At 49.2% G+C, this 22678-nt stretch overlaps 2 protein-coding genes across 3 annotated transcripts; both read left to right on the top strand.

Annotated features, from left to right (window-relative positions):
* The first annotated feature begins 48 nt into the window (after positions 1 to 48).
* Positions 49 to 13024, top strand: ACAD10 (acyl-CoA dehydrogenase family member 10). 2 transcript variants are annotated; one of them, XM_032229781.1, is made up of 21 exons: positions 49 to 137; positions 1374 to 1572; positions 2296 to 2444; positions 2714 to 2908; positions 3414 to 3572; positions 3968 to 4127; positions 4412 to 4553; positions 5008 to 5076; positions 5172 to 5353; positions 5633 to 5783; positions 7239 to 7384; positions 7929 to 8102; positions 8221 to 8588; positions 8925 to 9065; positions 9738 to 9875; positions 10002 to 10092; positions 10363 to 10521; positions 10713 to 10885; positions 11031 to 11174; positions 11409 to 11486; positions 12470 to 13024. In XM_032229781.1, the coding sequence occupies exons 2-21, from the start codon at positions 1383 to 1385 to the stop codon at positions 12623 to 12625; spliced, it is 3165 nt and encodes a 1054-aa protein (XP_032085672.1). In that variant the 5' UTR covers positions 49 to 137; positions 1374 to 1382; the 3' UTR covers positions 12626 to 13024. The 2 variants fall into 2 exon arrangements, with proteins under 2 accessions (XP_032085672.1, XP_032085673.1); XM_032229782.1 differs by lacking the exon at positions 7239 to 7384 and having other exon boundaries at positions 8059 to 8102.
* Positions 13025 to 13625: 601 nt separating this feature from the next.
* On the top strand, positions 13626 to 22607 carry ALDH2 (aldehyde dehydrogenase 2 family member). Its single transcript, XM_032229784.1, has 13 exons — positions 13626 to 13788; positions 14834 to 14938; positions 15892 to 16032; positions 16146 to 16225; positions 17742 to 17853; positions 18287 to 18415; positions 18511 to 18624; positions 19191 to 19293; positions 19778 to 19962; positions 20347 to 20511; positions 20711 to 20868; positions 21307 to 21421; positions 22205 to 22607. The coding sequence occupies exons 1-13, from the start codon at positions 13660 to 13662 to the stop codon at positions 22235 to 22237; spliced, it is 1569 nt and encodes a 522-aa protein (XP_032085675.1). The 5' UTR covers positions 13626 to 13659; the 3' UTR covers positions 22238 to 22607.
* The last annotated feature ends 71 nt before the right edge of the window (positions 22608 to 22678 follow it).

Below are 22678 nucleotides of genomic sequence, written 5' to 3'. Positions count from 1 at the left end.
GGCGGCGCGCAGGCGCAGGGCGCGCGGCCGTGAGGTCACGCGGGGGCAGTGGGCGGTGCTGGAGTGGGCGTGGCCAGAGACTCCTCCCCTGCTTCCGAACCCGGAAGGGCTCCGCTGCAGCCTCGCTTCGGTCCAAGGTCTCCCAGGAGGGGGGGAGACGGGGGTGGGTGGGAGTGGAGCATGGGACCTCTTGGCTGTGGAGGATGGGCGGTGTAGCCGCCCCAGGGCTTTTCTTTTGCTTTAAAGAACCCCTGGTTGATTCTGGAGGGGGAGGAACCTTCCAGGGGTTGGCTGGTTGGGGACAATGGGAGTTGGGGACTAGTGCATCTGTCGGGGGGGATAGGAAGGCTGAGGCCGGGCGGGGAACCCCTTCCTGGAGGTCGACGGGCAGGAGAAGCCAAGTGGGATCTGCCTCCAGGCTCCTCCTGTGTTTTGGGGTGAGGGGCTTGCCTGCCCCCTCCCTCCCTCCATGGGGGGGGGGAGATCTCTGATCCCTGCTCTTCTGCAGTTCGCTGGAAGGCCACCAACATGATTTACTGGACAATTACTTAAGTGAAATGTTTTTAATGTAAAAAAAATATATATGATTTTGATGGTGTAAGTTGCCTATAGCAAAACAGACCCAACAGATGAAATGTGAAATCTGGTCTAATTTTGAAGACCATTTAAATCAAGAGATAAATGAGACGTTAAAAAAGTGGGACGGGGAATTTGAGAAACATATTTAGTGATGGAGCTGGCGTTATTGCAAGAGATTAGGGCGACTGGAGAGATGGTTTATGTACTAAGAAGGAAATAAGTTTAAGATTAAAAAAAAAATAGGGAAAGAGAATAAACATGGCTGAAATTAGAAACAGAGATATGATGTAAAATGGATTATGTATATGAGAGAAACATAAAAGAAAAGATCCGGACAACACTTTGTTCATAATAATAATGTTAAAATTTGCAATAATTTTTTAAAAAAAATAGAAATGATGCTGCTATAACAGGGTCTCTCAGCCTTGGCCACTTAAAAGATGGGTCGGCGTCAACTCCCGGAATTCCAGGCTGGGGACTTCTGGGGGTTGATGTCTAAGTCAGTGTTTCTCAACCTTGGCAACTTGAAGATGTCTGGACTTCAACTCCCAGAATTCCCCAGCCAGCGAATGCTGGCTGGGGAATTCTGGGAGTTGAAGTTCGGACATCTTCAGGTTGCCAAGGTTGAGAAACACTGGTCTAAGTGACAGGGTTTTAAAAGAAATCTACACTATCATTTGCACTGTTTCAAAAAATATATCCCCGGTATTACTAAGAGAGTACATTCCATGTAAATATGCTCCGATATTCTCTCTTGCACTGAAAAGCCCTTCCTTCTCCTTTGACATGCACAGTCCCAGAGCATGGGCTTCGGGAGAGTTTTCCGAGCCTTTTGCGGCTGCCCTGCAAGAAGGAGGGCACCGATCCTTCGGCCTTCCTGGCACAAAGCCTCAGATGTGGCCCGGTGGAGGAATTACGCATCCTGTCCCTACAGAGCAGTCATCTTTGACATGGGTGGCGTTCTCCTTCCTTCTCCATACAAACTGGCCACGGGTAGGTGACTTTCCCAGAGTTTATACCATCACCTCCTCTTCCCTCGGCTGGCTCTGTCTGCTTTCAGCTGCTGAATTTCTCCCACCAGTGGATCTGGGTACTTGAGAGACCGCCTACTGCCAATCACCTCCACGCGACCAATTAGATCCCATAGATTAGGCCTCCTCCGAGTTCCATCTGCCGGTCAATGCCGACTGGCAACTACGCGGAGGAGAGCCTTCTCGGTGGCAGCTCCGACCCTATGGAACGATCTCCCCGTGGAGATTCGTACCCTCACCACCCTCCAGACTTTCCGCACAGCCCTTAAATCTGGCTATCCCGTCAGGCCTGGGGCTAAAGACTGTAACCCACCCGAATGGTATGAATGTTGTGCTTTTAATTATGTACTGTTTTACGTGTTAAATGTTTGTTTCCCCCCCCCCCCCTTTGAGTTGTAAGCCGCCCTGAGTCCCCCCAGGGAAAAGGGCGGCATATAAATAAACTCTCAAATCTCTCAAAAAATCAAATCACCTTCTGGAGCAGCAGGAGTGAAGCATCGTTTTGAAACCGAAAACTGTTTCAGTGGCTGAGCACCAGCTCAGACTAATTCCTGAAGCTTCCCCGGTGATGGTTTTCACTCCTGTGCTGCTGAATTGCACCACACGCTACATTATTCTTAAGATATTTTTGTGTCCCAAGAGTGGAAACCAGACTTCCTCAACCGGACTGCCTGCCTTTCTTTAGATTGGGAGATTCGGAATCGCGTCCCCACCGGCACCATCAAAGAAGCCTTACGATCCGGGGGTGAGGACAGGCCCTGGATGCGATTCATGAGAGGCGAGCTGAAGTGGGCCAAATTTCTGCACGAGTTCAGACAACAGTGCTCCAGCATTGTAAGCCAGTTTTTCCCCCTTTGATTCCTGTGGGGCGAGTAAGGGAGAAGGGGAGCCTTAAGCTGAATCTACGGGGAAGCACTTTGAGAGAGTCCCATGGAAAAAAACCAATCACTGTGTTGGGAGAATAAAACTCTTCACAGCTACCAGGCCACCTCAGAAATTAGGCTAGTTTTCTTCTGAATTTATAAACTATGTAAGATAATCGATGTTTACTTTTTTGCTGGAAAAGACCCCACCCTGTTCTACGGTTCTTTTTCCCTCCCCAGGCAAATGCTGATGTTCCAGTGGACTCTTTCCTTTTTGAATTAACCAGAATAGAAATGTCAGACCAGCTCCATGCTATGACCGAGGCCGTAAAGTGCATCAGAGGCAGCGGTCTCAAGACGGCTGTTTTGACCAACAACTTTTATTTGGAAAATGGAGAGAGTTTTCTCCCTCTAGACAGAAAGCAATTTGATGTGGTAAGTTCGGAAACAGAAACTCCCATTCCTTGGGGCTGTTACTTCATTACGATGGCTGTAGTTTAATAATTATGCTTGCCTAAACTTGCATAAGAGTACGCAGGGCTGGTGAAGGGAAACGAATTATATTTTTCTCTACCTAGCTCCCGTAATGGAATAACTTGGAAGAAGGACTCCGTATTTTGGCTGTTTGAACCCCTCAGAGCTCCTTGTTCAAGTGATGAGGATCTAACTGCCTTTACTAAAAAATAATCTTTTAAAAAAAGATGAATGGGGAGCATCTGGCTAGCCACATTCCTTACTTGATGGAATCAGCTGCATTAAAAAGTACATTCTGTTCTTGCTTGGTTAATATCTTTAAGGCCATAAATCAAACCTGGAAGGAAGAACATATAAACCCTAAACCCTCACGTGAAACATAAGACGCCATTGGCTTTTTCTGTTTTATATTTATTTTATTTCCAAATCCTCTTCCCCACCCCCTCCCTCCCTGATTGTCTCTCAGATTGTGGAATCGTGTCGGGAAGGGGTGTGCAAACCCAACCCTCAGATCTACCAGCTGTGCTTGGAGCGCCTGGGTGTCCTGGCCAAGGAGTCCATCTTTCTAGACGACGTCGGGCAGAACCTCAAAGCTGCCAGCCAACTTGGCATTAAGACCCTGAAGGTGAAAAAGTGGCGCAGGAAGGAAGACACTTTTCAAACGTGTCTTCCCAGAGCTGAGCCAACCTCATTCCGTTAGACTTTTTTCGAAGCTATTCTCTAGATCAGTGTTTCTCAACCTTGGCAACTTTAAGTCCTGTGGACTTCAACTCCCAGAATCCCCCAGCCAGCACAGCTGGCTGGGGAATTCTGGAAGTTGAAGTCCACAGGACTTAAAAGTCGTCAAGGTTGAGAAACACTGCTCTAGATATAAATATCCAGCCCCACTTTTTTGCCATTTCTTCCCAGCTGAGATATTTGCAGATACGCTTCCTTCGTGCATGGAAACTCTTGTTTTAAACACGGGGTTCTTCTAAGCCTCTTTGCTGCTTCAGCTCCTCCATTCCTTCCTCTGCTCAGGTCGATGAGGCGGACTCAGCAGTTGAAGAGTTAGAGACCTACCTCGGTTTCCCCTTGCGCTGCGTGGTTCCTTATGCCTCTTCTGTGAGGCCGGCCATGGAAATCCCCACAGCGCCTCTTCAAGAGTATCTTGGAAACCTCTTGGGGGCCCAAGCGAAAGGTACAGGAGTTGACGTTCCCATTTTGCATGGAAAGGGGTGGGTGGGCAGTTGTTGTCTTTATCTGGAGTATTCAGGGGTGCTCCTCTTAGCAGGTCAGGCGACCAGGGAACCTTAATGGAAGGAGGGTGCTGATTAGAGCCGAACGTCTTCTGCAGACTCTCTCCACCCGGCAGGGTTGCAGAGATAGAATGGAGGGAGCCCCGAATTCTGTGCAGGGTCTCCTGGGGCCTCCCGGTTGACCTGTGCTCTTCCTGACCGTCCTTCTTTTGCCGCGACTTTGCAGGTTCTCTGGAGCTGCGCCAGTTCAGTCACGGGCAGTCCAACCCGACTTACTACGTCAGATTTGGGGACCATCGTTTGGTTCTAAGGAAGAAGCCGCCAGGGAAGCTCTTGCCCTCCGCTCACGCGGTAGAGAGAGAATACAGGTAAAAAAATGTAGTGATCAATAGACACCCCGTTTGCCCATTATTTATTTATTAGACTTATATACCGCTTCATACCGCTTTCAGCCCTCTCTAAGCGGTTTACAGATTTTTTTAGCAAATTGAGTCAGCAACTTGCCCCCACAGTCTGGGTCCTCATTTCACCCACCTCGTAAGGATGGAAGGCTGAGTCGACCTTGAGCCGGTGAGATTAGAACCGCTGAACTGCAAATAGCAGTCAGCTGAAGTGGCCTGCAGTACTGCACCCTAACCACTGCGCCACCTCGGCTAACAAGCAAAGCTCCCAGCCTTCTTTGTTGCGGATGTTAGTTGGCAGCAAGAGACATCAAAAGATCTGAAGGGCACCACATCTATTATTATGATTATTTCTTCTTCTTTTTCTCCTCCTCCTACAGCACTTCTTTCCCCTCTTAATTCTCTTCTCTTTGTTGGGTAGGGTTCTGAAGGCCCTCAGGGATACTGGCATCCCTGTTCCAAAAGTCCTGGCCTTATGCGAAGATTCAAGGTGAGTTGTGGGCCCAATTATGCCTGGGATGGTATTTTGGGGGGGGGGGGGCAAAAACATCCTGATCCCCTACTAACATCCCGACGTGGCTCTAGTGTCATCGGGACCCCCTTCTACCTGATGGAGTACAGCCCCGGCCGGATCTTCAAGGACCCTTCTCTTCCAGAGCTGGAGCCCCACCAGCGGAAGGAGGTTTACAGGGCCATGAATGGCGTCCTCTGTCAAATCCACAGCGTGGGCATCAAAGCTGTTGGCCTGGAGGATTATGGGAAACACGGTAGGTCAAGCGCCTCTCCGCTGCTCCCTGGCAGGAACTCTCGTCTTTGGGGTTCCGCTAAAATGAACGGCGGAAAGGAAGCTTCAGCTTGGCGCAGGGACATTTCTGGAAGAAAGAGCCCTTCGGGTGATGAGAGAGGAAAATTAAACTCGGAAACGTTTTTTTTGTTCTTCTGAGATTGTAAACCTGCACCCGTTTAAAACTGATTTTTCCAGGATTTTTTTTTTAAAAAAGAAAGAACGGGATAAAGGTTACTTAACGGAGATCTTAATGCTGTAGGCAATTACGTCCAGCGGCAGATCCAGACCTGGAGCAAGCAGTACCGAGCCACGGAGACTCACACAATCCCAGCCATGGAGAGGCTCTTCAAATGGTTCCCCTCCCACCTTCCAGCCAGCGAGCAGCTGTCGGTTGTTCATGGAGATTTCAGGTACTGGCTCACCTGTCCTGTTTCTACCGGTATTACAGAAGCCTTCTTAGAAGAAGGAAAGTGTGTGTGTGTGGGGAGAAATATATATATATGTGTATACTGTATTTTTCAGAGTATAAGATGCACCTTTTCCCCCCCAAACAAAGGGAGAAAATCTGGCTGTGTCTTATACACGGAATACAGCATTTCTGGCCTCCCGAAACCCTGCTCCCTTCACAAAAATGGACATGCAGAGGGTTTGGGAGGCCTAAGGGCTGGGGTGGGCAAAAATGAGTGAAAAAACTGCCATTTTTGCCCCCCTCCCCAGCTCCCAGGAGCGCTCTACAAGCCTTCCAAAGCTCTGCATGCCCCCCCCCCTCTTTTTTTCTTTTTTTTTTTGCAAATAATGTGGCATGCAGAGGGTTTGGGAGGCCTGCAAAGTGCAAAAACTTCTTTTACCTGTTCAAAATCATTGTGTGACTTATACTCTGGTGTGTCTTATAGTCCAAAAAATACTATATATATATCTTGTGACGAGCCGATTGACAGAGAATGGAAGCAGTTAGCTTCCTCCCATAATTGGGGCATACCAGAGGTTGTGACTTTAAATATATACCTTTCTCCCTGGCTCAGCTGATAACGGATCAGAGCCTGTGGCTTAATGGCTAAGACGTCTGCCTAATATGTAATATAGCCCAGGTTCGAATCCCAGTAAGGGTATGGCTAGCTGATGAGAGCTAAATAGCTTGAAATAGATCTATACTAGTCTCCCTTTATTTATTTATCAGCACAAATAAAAAAACAAACACACACACACACACACATATATAGTATGTTGCATTTGTGCTGATAAATAAATAAAGGGAGACTAGTATAGATCTATTTCAAGCTATTTAGCTCTCATCAGCTAGCCATACCCTTACTGGGAATATATATAGTACTGTAGTATATATATATATATATACACACACACACACACATACATACATACATACATACATACATACACGTATACGTATACATATACATATACATATATACATACATACATACATATATATGCAAACCCCCTTCCAGCCTGGGAAACCAACCTGCCTTTGGTTCTCAGCTGATGCAGGAGCTTTAATTTTCTCTGCTGAATGGGCACCAATTGGAAAATGGGGAGGAGGGAGCAGTGTCCTCGTCCTCCCTCCCCCCCCCCCAAGACAATTGGCTCTGCAGTTCATTAAGATTAGGGAGACCCTGGAGCTCAGCCCCCAGCAGCCCCCAGAAACCTCCAAACCAGAAAAAAAAGACTTCATTTAGTTTTCTTAAGAAGAAGAAGAAAGAAACTTCCTGCCAAGCCAGACATGTTTCGGGACCCCTCCCCAACTCAGAGGACCCTTCCGTTTGCAGCCTCCGCCTGCTGGGTTGGTGTTGCAGTTCCAATGTGTGACCGACGGGGCTTCTGTGGGGTGGCGGCTCTTCCCTTTGTAGGCTGGACAATCTTATCTTCCACCCTGAGAAACTGGAAGTGGTGGCTGTCCTTGACTGGGAGCTCTCCACCTTGGGGGACCCGCTCTGCGACGTGGCCTATAATTGCCTGCCGTATTTCCTGCCTTCGGATTGCAGTATCGTAAAAGGTGCCAAGCGTCGGGTGTGTGTGTGTGTGTGTAAACAGAGGTGTCGCAATCAAACAGCACAAATGCCAGAGTGGGAAAGGACCTTAGAGGTCTTCTAGTCCAACCCCTGCTCAGGCAGGAGACTCCGTGCCATTCCAGGCGAGCGGTCAGCCAGTCTCTGGAGCTGACAGGGAAGAAGGGCCTCTTTGGGGGGACCACAAGGGCCTTTACCCCATGAGTTGGTGGGATGCTGGAGACTCTCCTGCACCAGCTGGCTTAGAAGACCCGGATTGGCAGCTCAGTCAGGTGGGAAGAGGTGGATTTCCTGCCGCGGGTATTCATAGAGCAGTGTTTCTCAACCTTGGCCACTTGAAGATGTCCGGACTTCAACTCCCAGAATTCCCCAGCCAGCGGATGCTGGCTGGGGAATTCTGGGAGTTGAAGTCCGGACATCTTCAAGTGGCCAAGGTTGAGAAACACTGTCATAGAGGCTCCATGGGGAAGGAAGAGGGTAGCGAGACCGCGATCCCTTGGGCCAGGCCTAACCCAGCGTGCCTCTCCCCAGGGTTGAGCGACTCTGACCTCAACCAGCTGGCCATCCCCACGGCACAGGACTACCTGCAGATGTACTGCCGTCACCGAGGCCTCCCTCCGGTCGACAACTGGAACTTCTACATGGCCTTTTCCTTTTTCAGAGTGGCGGCCATCCTCCAGGGGGTTTACAAGCGCTTCCTGGCAGGTGAGGCTGTTCTGGGGGTTTGCAGGGGGGGGGGCAGAAAAAGTGCTGGGAGCAGCCCAAGGGGAAACCCCCCCAAAGGCACGGAGCCCCGAGCCACTGAGCTCCTTTTCCCACCCAGGCCAGGCCAGTTCAGCAACCGCGGAAAGCGCCGGGAAGCTGGCGGAGTCCATGGCGGGCCTGGCCTGGGATTTTGCCACGAAGGAAGGCTTCCGGATCTTCAAGGGACTCCCGAGCTCTGGACCAGCCATCAGGAAGTTCGGGACTTGGGCCGGCCCAAGGTTGCTCCCAAAGAGAGACTACGCCACGCGGAGCCCTGCGTCCCACCTGGTCCTCTCCGCTGAGGGCCTGCCCAGCCGCGTCCAGGAGCTGCACCGCAAGCTGAAGCGGTTCATGGAGACCCACATTTACCCGTCAGAGCAGCTCCTGCGAGATCACCAGTCTTCCCCGAGTAGGTGGACCCCACATTCTCTGGTAGAAGAGCTGAAGGCAAGTCCTCGTCCTTGAGAAACCTGGACTTCTTCGTGGTTGGTGGCCACAGGGACACGGCTTTATCAAGGGATGTGGCGCTTGGCAAAAGGGTGAAATGGGGGGAGAGGGGTTTACCCTCCTGCCCCAAGAAGCTTGCAAGCTCACGTTTCATCAGTCATGGGAGGAGGAATAAGAGGGGGCAAGAGAAAAGGGCAGCGGATCTCAAGACGATCCGATTTCAGTTGGAGGGCTGAAGGCAAGGAGTTAAGGCCTTACGATGCGTGGGCTTCAACTCCCAGAATTCCCCCCGTGCTCCTCACTTCTCTCTCGCCTCTCTTCCTTCTCGTCCTGCAGGAGAAGGCGAAATCCGAGGGGCTCTGGAACCTTTTCTTGCCCTTGGAGAGCGATCCAGAGGCGAAATACGGAGCAGGCTTGACCAACGTGGAATTTGCCCACTTAAGTGAACTGATGGGGACTTCGGTCTACGCCCCTGAGGTACCCAGGAGAAAAATCCCCCACGGGGACAAGCTTCGGCGGAAGGAGACTGAGGCCACGTCCTCCGTGCGCCGCCTCTGTCCTGGAAGGGCCGTCCATCCCTCCAGACCCAGAGAGCCACAGATCAGACCCCAAAGCCCTGCTAGCTTCACTGGTGCAGCCGTGCTTGGTCTACTGCTCCTCTTGGCCTTCTTCCCTTCTGCAAAGGGTTAAGGGCCGTCTCTGCTCCCACCCAAGAATGACCTAGCCTAGGGGCCAGCAATCTGCGGCTCTGGAGCCGCATGTGGCTCTTTTATCCCTCTGCTGCAGCTCCCTGTTGTTCAAAATACGTGTTACACCCGCCAATGGGCGACACCCGCTGGAATGTGGTTTCTTAAGCTTTTCAACCCCCAGTAGGGCAGCCATGGTGAAATCCAAGACAAGTTTCAGAGGAAAAAAGAACGTTTAATTCAACCACATAGGCTAGTTTTGTGGCTGCTCAGGAAATAGTCGGGCACGGGAAGGGTTTCTGTGGCTCCCGGTGTTTTCTGTGGGAAACGGGTCGCAATGGCTCTTTGGGTGTTTTAAGGTTGCCGATCTCTGCTCTAGCCTATCATTTCCAGATGCAGGGACTGCTTCCCCCTCTCTTTGACTAACCCCCCCCCCCAGCTAATCGTGGTTTGCCTTCTCCAGGTCTTCAATTGCTCTGCTCCAGACACTGGCAACATGGAAGTGTTGGTCCGCTACGGCACAGATGCCCAGAAGGAACGCTGGCTGCGGTCTTTGCTGGAAGGCAAGATCCGCTCCTGCTTTGCTATGACCGAACCCCAGGTCGGTGCCCCCAAATCCTCCCTTTTTTCCCTTCCTCCTTGGATCCACGGAGCTCCAGCCCGGCCCAGAAGAGGCACGGAGGGGCTGGCGTACTGTCCTCTGCAAGGAAGTGTGTCTTTCCTTAAGGTCGCTTCCTCGGACGCCACCAACATTGAGGCTTCTGTGACCAAAGAGCAAGGCACTTACGTTCTGAATGGGCACAAGTGGTGGATTTCAGGTATGTTCTGAGGTGCCCCTGGGTTTCCATGCTACAAAGGGCAGACTTCTTCCTGCCTTTGATGGACACTCACAGAGGTTCTCCTGGAGCCTGCAGAAAGCCAAAGCGGGCATCTTCCCTGGAGATCAAAGTTTTGGGCACATTGGCCCAAATCAACAGCCTGGTTCCACCACCAGTCAGCTTTCCCTGCTCGACAGTGGAGAAGGAAGGAGAGGCGGATTCAGGGAGTGTTTTATCTCAACGTAGAAGGCCTCTCATCCATTCCGGCAGGCTCCCTGGACCCTCGTTGCCAGCTCTGCATTTTCATGGGCAAGACCAACCCTGAAGCCCCGAGACACCAGCAGCAATCCATGCTGCTGGTCCCCATGGACACCCCTGGCATCACCGTCACCCGGCCGCTCAGCGTCTTCGGCTTGGAAGACGCCCCAGGTAAAGGCGAGGGTTTAGCTGGGGAGGTTTCTCTCGGAGCCTCTTAGCTGTTAAGGGATTTTGTGGGGAGAGGTGTTGGCCTTTAGCCCATTTGCGGTCACTTCAGACAAAGCCCCTTTGGGGTGGGGGGGCTCCAAGTGGTGGACAGCCTGGGCGTAAAACGGACCCTTCTCACATCCCTCCCTTTCCAGCTGGCCACGGAGAGATGACCTTTGAAAACGTCCGCGTCCCCCAAGAGAACCTCCTGCTTGGTCCTGGCCGCGGGTTCGAAATTGCCCAGGGGCGGCTGGGCCCCGGAAGGATCCACCACTGCATGAGACTGATCGGCCTGGCGGAAAGAGCGCTAGCCCTCATGAAGGAGCGGGTGAGTGGCGCTACAAAGGCAGCTTGGCGTCCCTTGGACCAGCTGCTTCCTCTGGCTCTTTGCCAGCTCTTACTCCGGGGGTCTTGGGAAGGGGACACAGAGGCTTAGTGGGATCACCCCTTCCGCCTGCTGCCTTGGTTGCCAGGTGACCACTCGCGTGGCCTTTGGAAAGCCGCTGGCGGAGCAGGGCACCATTCGGGCGGATCTGGCCGAGTCTCGCCTGGAGATCGAGCAGGCCCGGCTCCTTGTCCTCAAGGCGGCCCATCTCATGGACACTGTGGGAAACAAGGTAAGCGGGGGGAACCCTAAGATGGGAACGCTGTCAACCCCAAGCTCTCCTTTCGGCTGGAGGCAGGCCACAGCAGCAGAAGGCACCGCCTACTGCCTCTCGTGCCCTGGGAAGCGGAGGGGGGGGGGCTTCTTGCGAAGGGCAGGGGGGGTCCGGTGGGATGCTTTCTCTTGGCCTGGAAGGCCTCCCAAAGGGGGTTCTTGCCCCACTGGGCTCCTCTCTCCATCCGTCTAGGGAGCCGCTCTGGAGATTGCCTTGATCAAAGTCGTGGCTCCGAGGGTGGCTCTCCGGGTGATTGACCGGGCGATCCAGGTGAGAGCCAGGGCAGCTATCGGACACTTGCCTAACTCCTCTCCTTCCATTTAGGGCAGGGGTGGCCCAACCTTGGCAGCTCTTAAGACTTGTGGACTTCAACTCCCAGAATTCTTCAGCCAGCCATAGGCAATTCTGGGAGTTGAAGTCCACAAATCATTATATATATATATAAACATATATATATATATACATATATATATACACACACACACACATATATATATATATATTTAGTGTCACAACCCCTGAGTCGTGATGGACTCTTGTGACGAGCCGATTGACAGATAATGGAAGCAGTTAGCTTCCTCCCATAATTGGGGCATACCAGGGGTTGTGGCACTAAATATATACCTTCCTCCCTGGCTTCTGCTGATAAGGAGGAGAACCTGTGGCTTAATGGCTAAGACGTTTGCCTAAGATGTAATATAGCACAGGTTCGAATCCCAGTAAGGGTATGGCTAGCTGATGAGAGCTAAATAGCTTGAAATAGATCTATACTAGTCTCCCTTTATTTATTTATCAGCACAAATATAACATACATACATACATACATACATACATATATATATATATATCTTTTTATTTATTTTTCAATTTTAAAAATATAAACATTCCATCTTTCCATAAGCAGTGTGTCATCTGGGTACAAGTATTTCTGTGCAACATCCTTCCATAAATTAGAATACATTGAACAGTTAAACATTGTAAAGCTTTTCATTTCCTTCTTAACGTATCTTCTAATAAAAATGCAATATACATTAATAACACTAAACCTAGTTATTCTCATAATAGTAGTACTAACAATTGCCATTCTATTCTTATCTCTATCTTCATATAAGTCCTCAAGTCTTAAAGTCGCAGAGGTTGGACCACCCCAGATCTAGGGATTCCCTGGGGGGGGGGGGGGGGTTGTTCCTCCACCCTGCAAATTCTTGCAAACCTTTAAAACTTCCCCTTGGCTTCCTACTTCCCCCCCCCAGGCCTTTGGCGCAGCCGGCCTCGGCAGTGATCTGCCCCTGGCCCAGGCCTTCGTTTGGGCACGAGTCCTGCGCTTGGCCGACGGCCCTGATGAAGTCCACCAGGCGGCCATCGCGAAAATGGAACTGAAACGCCAACGGAGCCTTGGGGGAGTCTGAGCGGACAGGCAGGCCACGTTTTTAAGGCCACGTTTCCCAGCAAGGCTCAACGGCTTCTGGAGCAGAAATATTCTACAGGAGCAACGAGGCAGAATCGCTCAGCCGGACTCCTCTGGATTTTGAGCACCAGGACGTACTTTCTTGATCTCAGGGAACTTGGTTCATCTTTGCTTTTCTTTAGGAAGCAGGGAGGAGAGAGAAAGCGGGGACGACCTTCCAGTGGTCTCTTGCAAAGAGTCCATTAATGCAAGGACTGTGATTTGGGGGGGGGGGGATTTAATATTTTTAAATAATGCAGGGGGTGAAATCATGATGGGGTGAATAAAACACTGTGGAAGGTTTCTACGGAATGCAGCCTTAGAAAAACCAGCAATAAATGTACTATTTGCTTTTCTCGGATGACAAATTCTCCAGCTTGGTTTGTTTTATCCAGAAACTGATAAAAGGGGCAGAGGGAGGGACACTTGTTCTGAAAGCCAGTTCAAGGTCCCTCTGACGTGGACAGCGGGCTTTCTGGAGGAGAAGGCTCCAGACTGGCGAAGCCCTCTAATAATCCAAGCCCTGGGTTCAAAAGCCAACCCCTCCCAATGATCTGAAATGAACAGAAGTCAACCTGTTACACCTGGGTTTATTCAGCTTTCATCAAAGGGAGCTTGAGTGGAGGAAAAGTCTCCATTGGGGACTCGGTGTCGAGCCAAGAGGCCCAGAGAAAGCAATGCAAGCAAGGGGAACCGGAGGGGATGGGGCTCAAGCCCCCCACCCTCCCTTCTCACTGCCTGGTGTGGGTGGGAATCCCAGAAGACAGCAGCTCTCCCGGGGAGTTCACGGGCGAGCGCCCCTTCCCAGCGTAAGGCGAACTAGGCAGAAGGGCAATGCGGGGGCCGGGCTGGGCGAGAGGCTCTGCGCCCGCCTGGCTCGGCTGCCACTGGCTGTCGGGAGGCGGAGGGTCGGGCCCGGGCCCCTCCCCGGCCAAGAACGGGGATGAAAAGGCAGCGGAGGAGGGCCTCCTTCCCTCCCTCTCTCCGCCCGAGAAAATGCTGCGCCTGGCCCTGCGGAGCTCTGCCCGGCTGCGCCCCGGGCCGCTGCGCCACCTGGGCTGCCAGCCCCTCTCCAGCGCCGCCGTGCCCGCGCCCAACCCACAGCCCGACATCGCCTACAACAAGGTGAGGGGGCTCCGGGGGGCCCCCGGCCCGACCTTCCCGCAGCGGGACCTGCGCGCGATCAGCAGGGCAAGAGGAGCCGCGAGCATGTGCAGAGCGCTCCGATTCGCCTTCTCCCCCGCCCCACTGGCCGACTGGAGGGGGCGTGGGGGGGGTCAGGACAGCGCGGGCATCCTCGCACGCCTCCGCCTGCACCTCCTGGCTGGTGGGCGGGGGTCCTCCTCCGTCGCGGGGACCCCCTGCGGGCGCTTGCTTTGAGCCGCGGCTTCCTCATCGCAGGCATCCGCTGCCAACTTACCTGCCGCCCAGGTGGGCACAGTCGGGGATGCCGCAAAACCATCCCACACTAAGTGGGGCGAGCGGAATCGGTGCAGACCTGGCCAAGGCTTCTCGACCCAACTCCCCGCGCGTTATCCTATTGCAAAATAGGCGCTGGACAAGCCGCAGTCATCTCTTAACCTGCGCAACAAAATCCTAGTGAGCTTTCACTCGTTCCGGCTCCTCTCCTTTGGCCTCCTTCGGTTCATTATTGCCCTTGGTCCTAACAGAAGCCCCTGACTGGTATTATTAGATCTCTCCATTGCCAGATTAATTTCCCCTAAATTTGCCTTGTGGGAAGAAGGCTTGGTAGGGAGTCAGAGTAGAGCTGTGTTTCTCAACCGTGGCAACTTGAAGATGTCCGGACTTCAACTCCCAGAATCCCCCAGCCAGCGTTCGCTGGCTGGGGGATTCTGGGAGTTGAAGTCCGGACATCTTCAAGTTGCCAAGGTTGAGAAACACTGGAGTAGAGTATCTCCCCTCTGACAAATATTTCTCACGTTTTTTCAATGATTGCAAGCAATGGGCAATTGCTGTGGACAACTGCTGGAGATGGTGACTTCACAGGTGTGCTGCCACTGGATGTGGAGGTTCTGCAAAATGGCCCTGCATTCATTGGCTGCGAAAGCAAAGCAGTTCCCGTGTATGGTTTACTGCCCATTGTTCCAAAACAGTCACTGAAGATTCCTCTCTTAACCCTGACGGGTTCTTTGTTCTTCTGAATTGGCAGATTTTCATTAACAACGAATGGCAGGATGCGGTCAGCAAGAAAACCTTCCCCACCATCAACCCCTCCACGGGGGAGGTCATCTGCCAGGTGGCAGAGGGCGACAAGGTACGATGTATCGCACACAAGAACCCTGTTCATCCGCAAGAGAACTCAGTGCCATCTGCAGGTTTTGTTTCTGAGAGCTTAAGCAGTTGAATTGCCCTTCCGAATTGGTTGCAATCCTGACAGGCATCACTTGTCGAAAGCTGCCGTGAGACCCTCAAGGCAATACATTTCTCCGTGGCTTTGAGTTCTCTGGAAGGAGACTACCTAGTCCAGGTTGTGTCCGAGGGTGTGTTGCGACATAGAACCTGCCCGCTTTGCTCTTGCCAAAGGACTGTAAAGCAATCCATCCTCCCGTTGCTTTAAGGCAACTTGCCCAAAGCAGGGTAAACTTTCCTCAATCCGGCCAGGCAGCAGGCTGTACATGGCCACAGGCCTGTTTTCACTCTTTCGTAAGCGACGATAGGGGAAGCTGAGGCAGCAATAACTCCACTCGCCAGCGGGGATGACACAGCAGAAATTGCGCGGAATCTCAGAAGCAATTGTGTGCAGGAGGCTTGGAAGGGGTGGGTGGGTGAGGAACAACTCCTTCGTGGAGATTAGAAATACGGAACAGTGGAGAAGTGCAGCCGTTGCTGTGTAGAAAATAATTAACCAGGTTGATATTTAAGTGCCCGGACTCCACCGTTGGTCTGGGTATTCAGTACTGGCAACGTATAGTAACTTTGCAAATGCAGACAAAGCAATTGGCAAAAGGCGGCCCAGATTGAAACCTCTCTTCCGTTTGAGGCTCACAGGGTTTGGGGCAGGGTTGCTCTGATTAGGCCAGGCGTTGCTGGCTGGGGAATTCTGGGAATTGAAGTCCACAAGTCTTAAAAGTTGTCAAGGATTAGAGAGTTCTGGGTTTGTTCTGCAGCTCGAACCTCTGACCTGCTAACAATGCAGCTGCCATTTTCCTCGCAACCTCACAAAGGGTGGTCTGCTCATGCTAGCCTCCCCCCCCGGTTCCTTTGCAGGCCGATGTGGACAAGGCTGTGAAGGCAGCCAGAGATGCCTTCAAGTTTGGGTCACCTTGGAGAAGGATGGATGCTTCCCACAGGGGCAAATTACTGAACCGACTGGCTGACCTGATTGAAAGAGACCGGACCTATCTGGCCGTATGTATGGGGCGGCTGGGGAGAGGAGTCGCTCTCCTGCAGGGCTCTGCCCTCTTCTCAGAATCCTCCTGCAGAACCTGGCTGATCAATGCTGGTTTCCCATTTCTTCCCAGGCTCTGGAAACGTTGGACAACGGCAAGCCATACGCCATCTCCTACTTGGTAGACTTAGATATGGTTGTCAAGCAAATCCGGTAAGAATGGATATAAATAGATTCTCAACTTGCCAAGCCCAATTTAGGATGGCTTTTTTTTTGCAGAGTTCTTGATTTGCAGGGAAAGTCATTTTAGTGAAGTACAAACATCCTGCTGTTATTTTCTGGCAGTTAATAATACAAGATTCCCCCCCCCCCCCCCCACTCAAGTAAACCTGAAATGTAAACTGGAAGGAAGGAATCTTTCTTTCTAGAACTGGAACCAAGGTAACAAATCACATGATTGGTTCAGCTGCAGAGATCACTCAGCCTATTTGAAAATGAGTGTCTGAAAGGATTAAAATAAAAGTTGAAAGATTTCCTGAACTTTTGGTAGAGGACAAATGGTTCTCTTCCCATTTCAAAAGCTGAGCATAAACAAGCATTAAGCAGGAATTGGATAAACTAAATTGTATCTACTACATATCGAATAATATTTATGGGACCTTGGAATATTGCAACACTTTTAGATATTTGCTTGCATAATAATCACTTTGCAATGACCCTTCTTCCCCACTAGTTTTTTTTCATATTTGCCGTATTTTTTGGAGTATAAGACGCACGTTTTTCCTCAAAAAAGAGGCTGAAAATCTATGTGCATCTTATACATCGAATACAGCATTTTTTTGCCTCCCAAAGCTCCGCCCCTTCACCAAAATGGCCGTGCATAGCTTGTAGGAGGCTTTCAGAGAGCTCCTGGGGGTTGGGGAGGGCAGAAATCAACCCCCCCCCCCCGCCCTCAGGAGCACTCTATAAACCTCCATAAGGCTATTCATGCAATTTTCTTGACAAAAAACAGGCCTATTTTCGCAAAAAACGCCCCCCCCCCCCCCCCCCCCAAGCACTCTGCAAATCCCCCAAAGGCTATTCATGCCTTTAAAAAAAAATACACCCGTTTCCCAAAAAACGAGCCATTTTTGGGAGGTTTGTAGAGTGCAAAAACTCCCCCCCTTTCTGGAAAGCTCTTTAGTTAGAGTGATTGATGAGAATTAGATTGATCAAGTGCTGTGCCAGCAGAAACAAAGTCTTAGGTGATGCAGATTGTCAGTGATTTCCCTCTCCAGCACATGGATAAATACACCTGGAAACATCTACCTACCTACTTTCTCTCTCTCTCTCTCTCTACCTATCTACTGTATTTCTCTCTCTTTCTCCCCCACCTACCTACTGTATTTCTCTATCTCTACACACTGTATTTCTCTCTCTCTCTCTCTCCCCCCCTCTCTCTCTATCCCTCTATCTAGGTATCTAGTTTTTTTTTTAAATCCTCTTCAAAACCTTGGTGCATCTTATACTCCGAAAAATATGTTCTCCTGGGAATTGGAACCGAAAAAGGTTGGATGATGAGTATTGAATTTATAAACTTCAATTGCAAATCAAACAAAATCACAACTGGCTTGTATCTTCACTTCCAATCCTGTTTCAGGAGTGAATTTTCACCAATAATTTCTGTATATTTGTGTTGGAACTTCTGTGGTTCCACGAACACCTGTAATACTTGATGGCTTTGCTCCAGGTACTATGCAGGTTGGGCTGACAAATTGCACGGGAAAACCATCCCCCTGGACGGAGACTTTTTCACTTACACAAGACATGAGCCCGTGGGCGTTTGTGGACAGATCATTCCGGTAAGTCAAGCTACCCGCAGCAGATCACAGGGCCTCTCTCTGCTATGAGGGTAGAAATGGGGAGGTTTTAATGTGATCATTGGACGGAATAGAAATAAAGGTAACGTGTGGTTAGTATTGTCCTCTTCTCTGACCTATACAAGTCTTGTTTAAGTAACCCAGATTTTTAAAAGGATCCCGAGCTAATACCTCTCCCAAATAGGTTGGCTTCCATTTCCGTTGCTCAGTGCCATTATCTGATCTCCCATCGACCGCTGCGTTCCTTTTGGGATTGTGGTCTGACAGATTTCCTGGTTGTTGGGAAGAGAAGGGAAGGCCAGATCTGTTGAGAAACGAATAGTGCAACCTAACGCAATGTTCTCAAGAAGGTAGCTGACTACCTTCCTTGATAACATTCTTATGTTGAGTATCTACACCTTTCTTTGCCTTGTAGTGGAACTTCCCATTGCTGATGCAGGCGTGGAAGCTTGGTCCCGCTCTGGCCACGGGGAACGTGGTGGTGATGAAACTGGCTGAACAAACCCCCTTGACCGGCTTGTACGTGGCCAGCCTGATCAAAGAGGTGAGAGAGGGGCTCCTGCACTTGGTCAGGTGACCTACCCATAAATCTTGATCCGTCCACTTAGGAAATGATCATCTTCTCTCCTGTCTTAACAGGCTGGATTCCCACCAGGCGTGGTGAACATTATTCCTGGTTATGGAGCTACAGCTGGGGCTGCTATTTCTTCCCACATGGAAGTGGATAAAGTTGCATTCACTGGTTCCACCTCGGTGAGGAACTAAATACTTATAGCCTCTCGTTCTCTTTTCAGCATTTGGGGGCTGAAATTAACAGGATAAATCAGAATAATAAGCCTTTGCAGGGAGTCTCAAAGTGGGTTTTTGGTTGCCCAGATCGTGGAATCATCCATGGCCTTGAACAGGTACAGGAATGCTTGGTCTACCTTGGTCCAATAGAGTGACCTTCACCTTACATCCTTTGCTACTTCTCAGGGTTTGGGGAATTGCCCCGGGAACAAAATCACACACACTGCAGGTTTCAAGAATCACCTTGATCCCCTTAACCAGCCATTAGATGCCAGTCTTAAAAAAGGATGGAGTGATGTCTTGTTGCTTTGGGAAACAAGCCAATTCCCTTGCTGGTCTTACCCTTAAATATAGCTTGTTCTGCAGAATTATAGGGGAGGAGATGAATTAAAGGGCAATTGAAATGTAAAGGTAAGATACAAATAGATTAAAAATGATGGAACTGTTAAATACGATGACACAAAGATTGTACCCAGATGACACACTGTAAGATTAATATACTGACCCACAGAAACATCTTAATTGTACAGGTTGGGCACCTGATCCAGAAGGCTGCAGCAGACAGCAATATGAAGAGAGTGACCCTTGAGCTTGGTGGGAAGAGCCCAAACATCATCATGTCCGATGCTGAAAGTAAGACCTTCTTCTTCCTGGGGGCAGATAGGAGATGGAGTTGCATCTGGAGGGGGATTAGCAGCTGCACACTCAGCCCAGCAATTTGGATAAGCTCGTCACTGAAATGCATGTCGTGTACCCCGTCGGTGAAGATGACAATGTCCCGGTCCGTTTACCCAGTTTAGAAAAGGGCAAAGGCATTTTGGGTCAGCCTTCTTCAGTCTTGATCAGCTTTCTTCAGTCCTGGCTGTGTTGGACTGATGAGGAAAATGGGAGTTGTGACATGCTGAGATCTGAAACCAGTCCAGATAAAGGCTGGTCTGCTGAGGCAAGAAGTTAAACAGCATCTAATTTTCAGAAGGAAGAGAAATTAAATCCACTGATTACGGTTGCTACTCTCACTGCAGTAATTAAAGGGATCATTTGGAGGACTTTCCATCTTGTTCCAAATGGCCTCATCTGGATGCTTTCTATTCCCCCCCCCCTTGCTTTTTTTTTCTAGTGGACTGGGCTGTAGAGCAATCTCATTCCGCGTTGTTCTTCAATCAAGGCCAGTGCTGTTGTGCTGGATCTCGGACCTTTGTCCAAGAAGATATCTATCATGAGTTTGTGGAGAGGAGCGTGGAGAGAGCCAAGTCCAGGATAGTTGGGAACCCATTTGACTTCCAAACTGAACAGGGGCCTCAGGTAGGAACAAAACCATTCCAGTCCGCCGCCATCCGCTCTTTCGGGAGCGCCTTTAAAATAATATCTTGGATTATAGAAAAATGGAGCCATTGTTCTAGAGAGGGGAAAAAAAATCCTCTCGAACACTGTACATTACACAAAACAATCTCTTCATTAACTTAAAATGTTAAGCTTTCCGTCCTCCTGGGTTAAAAAACAAAGTTAAAACTCACAGATAGAAATTATAATTATTTCCCCAGGGCTACTGGCTTTAATAACTGTCATTGTTGCAAACTTCAGCATATTAAATGCTTGGTGAATTTTTGTTCATACAAGCGGATTTGCTCCTTTATGGTAACAGCATTTAGATGAAACTGATGTGCTGACTTTTTGTTGTTCCTTAAGGTGGATGAAGCACAGTATAAGAAGATCCTTGGATACATTGACAGTGGGAAAAAGGAAGGAGCCAAATTACTTTGTGGTGGGAGTCCAGCAGCAGATAAGGGCTACTTTATCCAGCCAACCATCTTTGGAGATGTGCAGGACAACATGAAAATAGCCAGAGAGGAAGTAAGAATCATGCCATAGTACATTTCTAATTTATGCCATTGTGTTTATATTGAGTCACATTACGTAACCAGGTTGCTGAATTCCATGCCTCTTTCTTAAATATGTGCCCTTATATGTGAGGCTAGGCAGCACTATGAATATGGGAGAGATTCCTGTTATATAAACACGTATTAATCTTGCAGATGTTTTTCTTTTACAGATTTTTGGGCCTGTTATGCAGATCTTGAAATTCAAAACCATTGAGGAAGTCATCCAGAGAGCAAATGAAACCAAATATGGGCTGGCAGCTGCTGTTTTCACAAAGGATATTGATAAAGCAAACTATATTTCCCAGGGCTTGCGAGCTGGAACTGTTTGGTAAGCCCTAAACATCAGAATGGAACTCAGAAGTAAAAAGCAGAGGCTCAATGGTCCATGCTGCAGTCCCCAACATCTTGGAAGTATTAAAAAAATATATTCTTTTGGTCACCCTTCCCACCCCCACCCCCTTTTAAATGAATACAAACTGGAAGCTTGTATTCAAGAGTTCCCACATCACCAAGGAGTACTTGCCCTCCATTGTATTGTATTTGTATTTGGTTTATTTGTATGCCGCCCTTCTCCAGGAGGGACTCAGGGCGGCGAACAACTCAAAGGGGAAAGGGAACATAAACAACAGTACACATAATTAAAATTGTCAATGTATGCATTCAGTGCAGCTTTTAAGTTTGCGGTTCTAATGTTAAATTTGTTAAATCCTTGTATAGCAAAGGAAATGCAATCAATAACATTTCTAATGCAAAGTGTCTTTTGCAGGATCAATTGCTACAATGTCTTTGGGGCACAGACCCCATTCGGAGGGTTCAAAGAATCTGGCCAAGGGCGTGAGGGCGGAGAATATGGCCTGAACCCATACATGGAAGTAAAAACAGTTAAGTATTGTCACTCCTCCTTCCTTTGAACTAACATCTTCAGATCCTGTTGGGTCAAATACCAGGAAGCATTTATTTTAACCTTGATCCTAATCAGTGACCATTGGTGCTTTGCAGAGTTCCGACAGAATGAGGACCCAGCGCGTCCTCCTACCTTGCAACCTGAGTAACAGAACATCTTGTTACTTAAATAATAATAATGTGTTTATTTCCTTTTCCCTCCCGAGGATGGCAACTTTCAGTTAGCTCCCATATAGTTTACCAGATAGATGTTCAACAATTCTAACCCAATTTAATGGATAGTTATTTTTTGAACCGTAAGAACATTAAACCAAGCTTGTACAGCTTATTTGCCCTTACAATACAAGGCTGGTTGATTGTTATGACTACAATTGAGCCCAAAATTTATGTTGCGAACAAGATAGTTAAAGTGAATTTTGCCCCATTTTACGACCTTTCTTGCCACAGTTAAGTGAATCATTATCCTTAATAATACAGTTGTTAAGTGACTCTTGCTTGTCAAGTTGCAAAAGGGGATCACATAACCCTGGGACGCTGCTGCAACCGTCATAAATGAGAGCCAGCTACCAAGTGTTGGGATTTTGATCACATGACCATAGGGATGCCGCAAGCTCCCCACAGTTGTTAAGTGTGAAAAAAACGGTCATAAGTCACATTTTTCAATGCTGCTGTTACTTTTGAGTAGTCGCAAAATGAACTGTTGTAAGTCGGTAACTACCTGTAGGTTAGATTTCATGTTTTCCACTCTCTCTTCTTGCTAGGTCACCATCAAAGTCCCACAAAAGAATTCTTGAAGAGGAAATACCTGAAACCGTCCATCTATTTCACCCCATGCTTGGTAGCAAAACTTAATGGGGAATTGAAGAATTCTACGTTAGGAAAGAAAATCTGGTTCCTTATAAGCGTCTCACAGAATGTACATGTAACCAATGATTAAGAAGTCTTTATGTCTCTGCTTAAACCATCCTTGGCTCTTTTTCCCAAGGCCAAACGCTGTAATAAGAGCAAAAAAAAAAATTCCAATGTTCTTCTCTCCAATGTAACCTGAAGAGAAAAATCTACAGAAGCAGGCTACTTTTGAGTAACGAATGTTGTAAGACACCTCTTCTACAATCCTTTTTTTTTTTTTAACTTTTTCTAATACATACAAGATTTTATGCTTAACCTGTCTTTGTATTGCATCGGTCGGGAGCCATTTGGGATAGTGAGATGGGAGGCATATAAATTTAAGGAAT

Source organism: Thamnophis elegans, chromosome 13 (assembly GCF_009769535.1).
Source record: "Thamnophis elegans isolate rThaEle1 chromosome 13, rThaEle1.pri, whole genome shotgun sequence".
NCBI classification, from domain to species: domain Eukaryota; kingdom Metazoa; phylum Chordata; class Lepidosauria; order Squamata; family Colubridae; genus Thamnophis; species Thamnophis elegans.
Note: the sequence above shows the minus strand (reverse complement) of the source record. Positions and strands in the feature narration are given on the sequence as shown.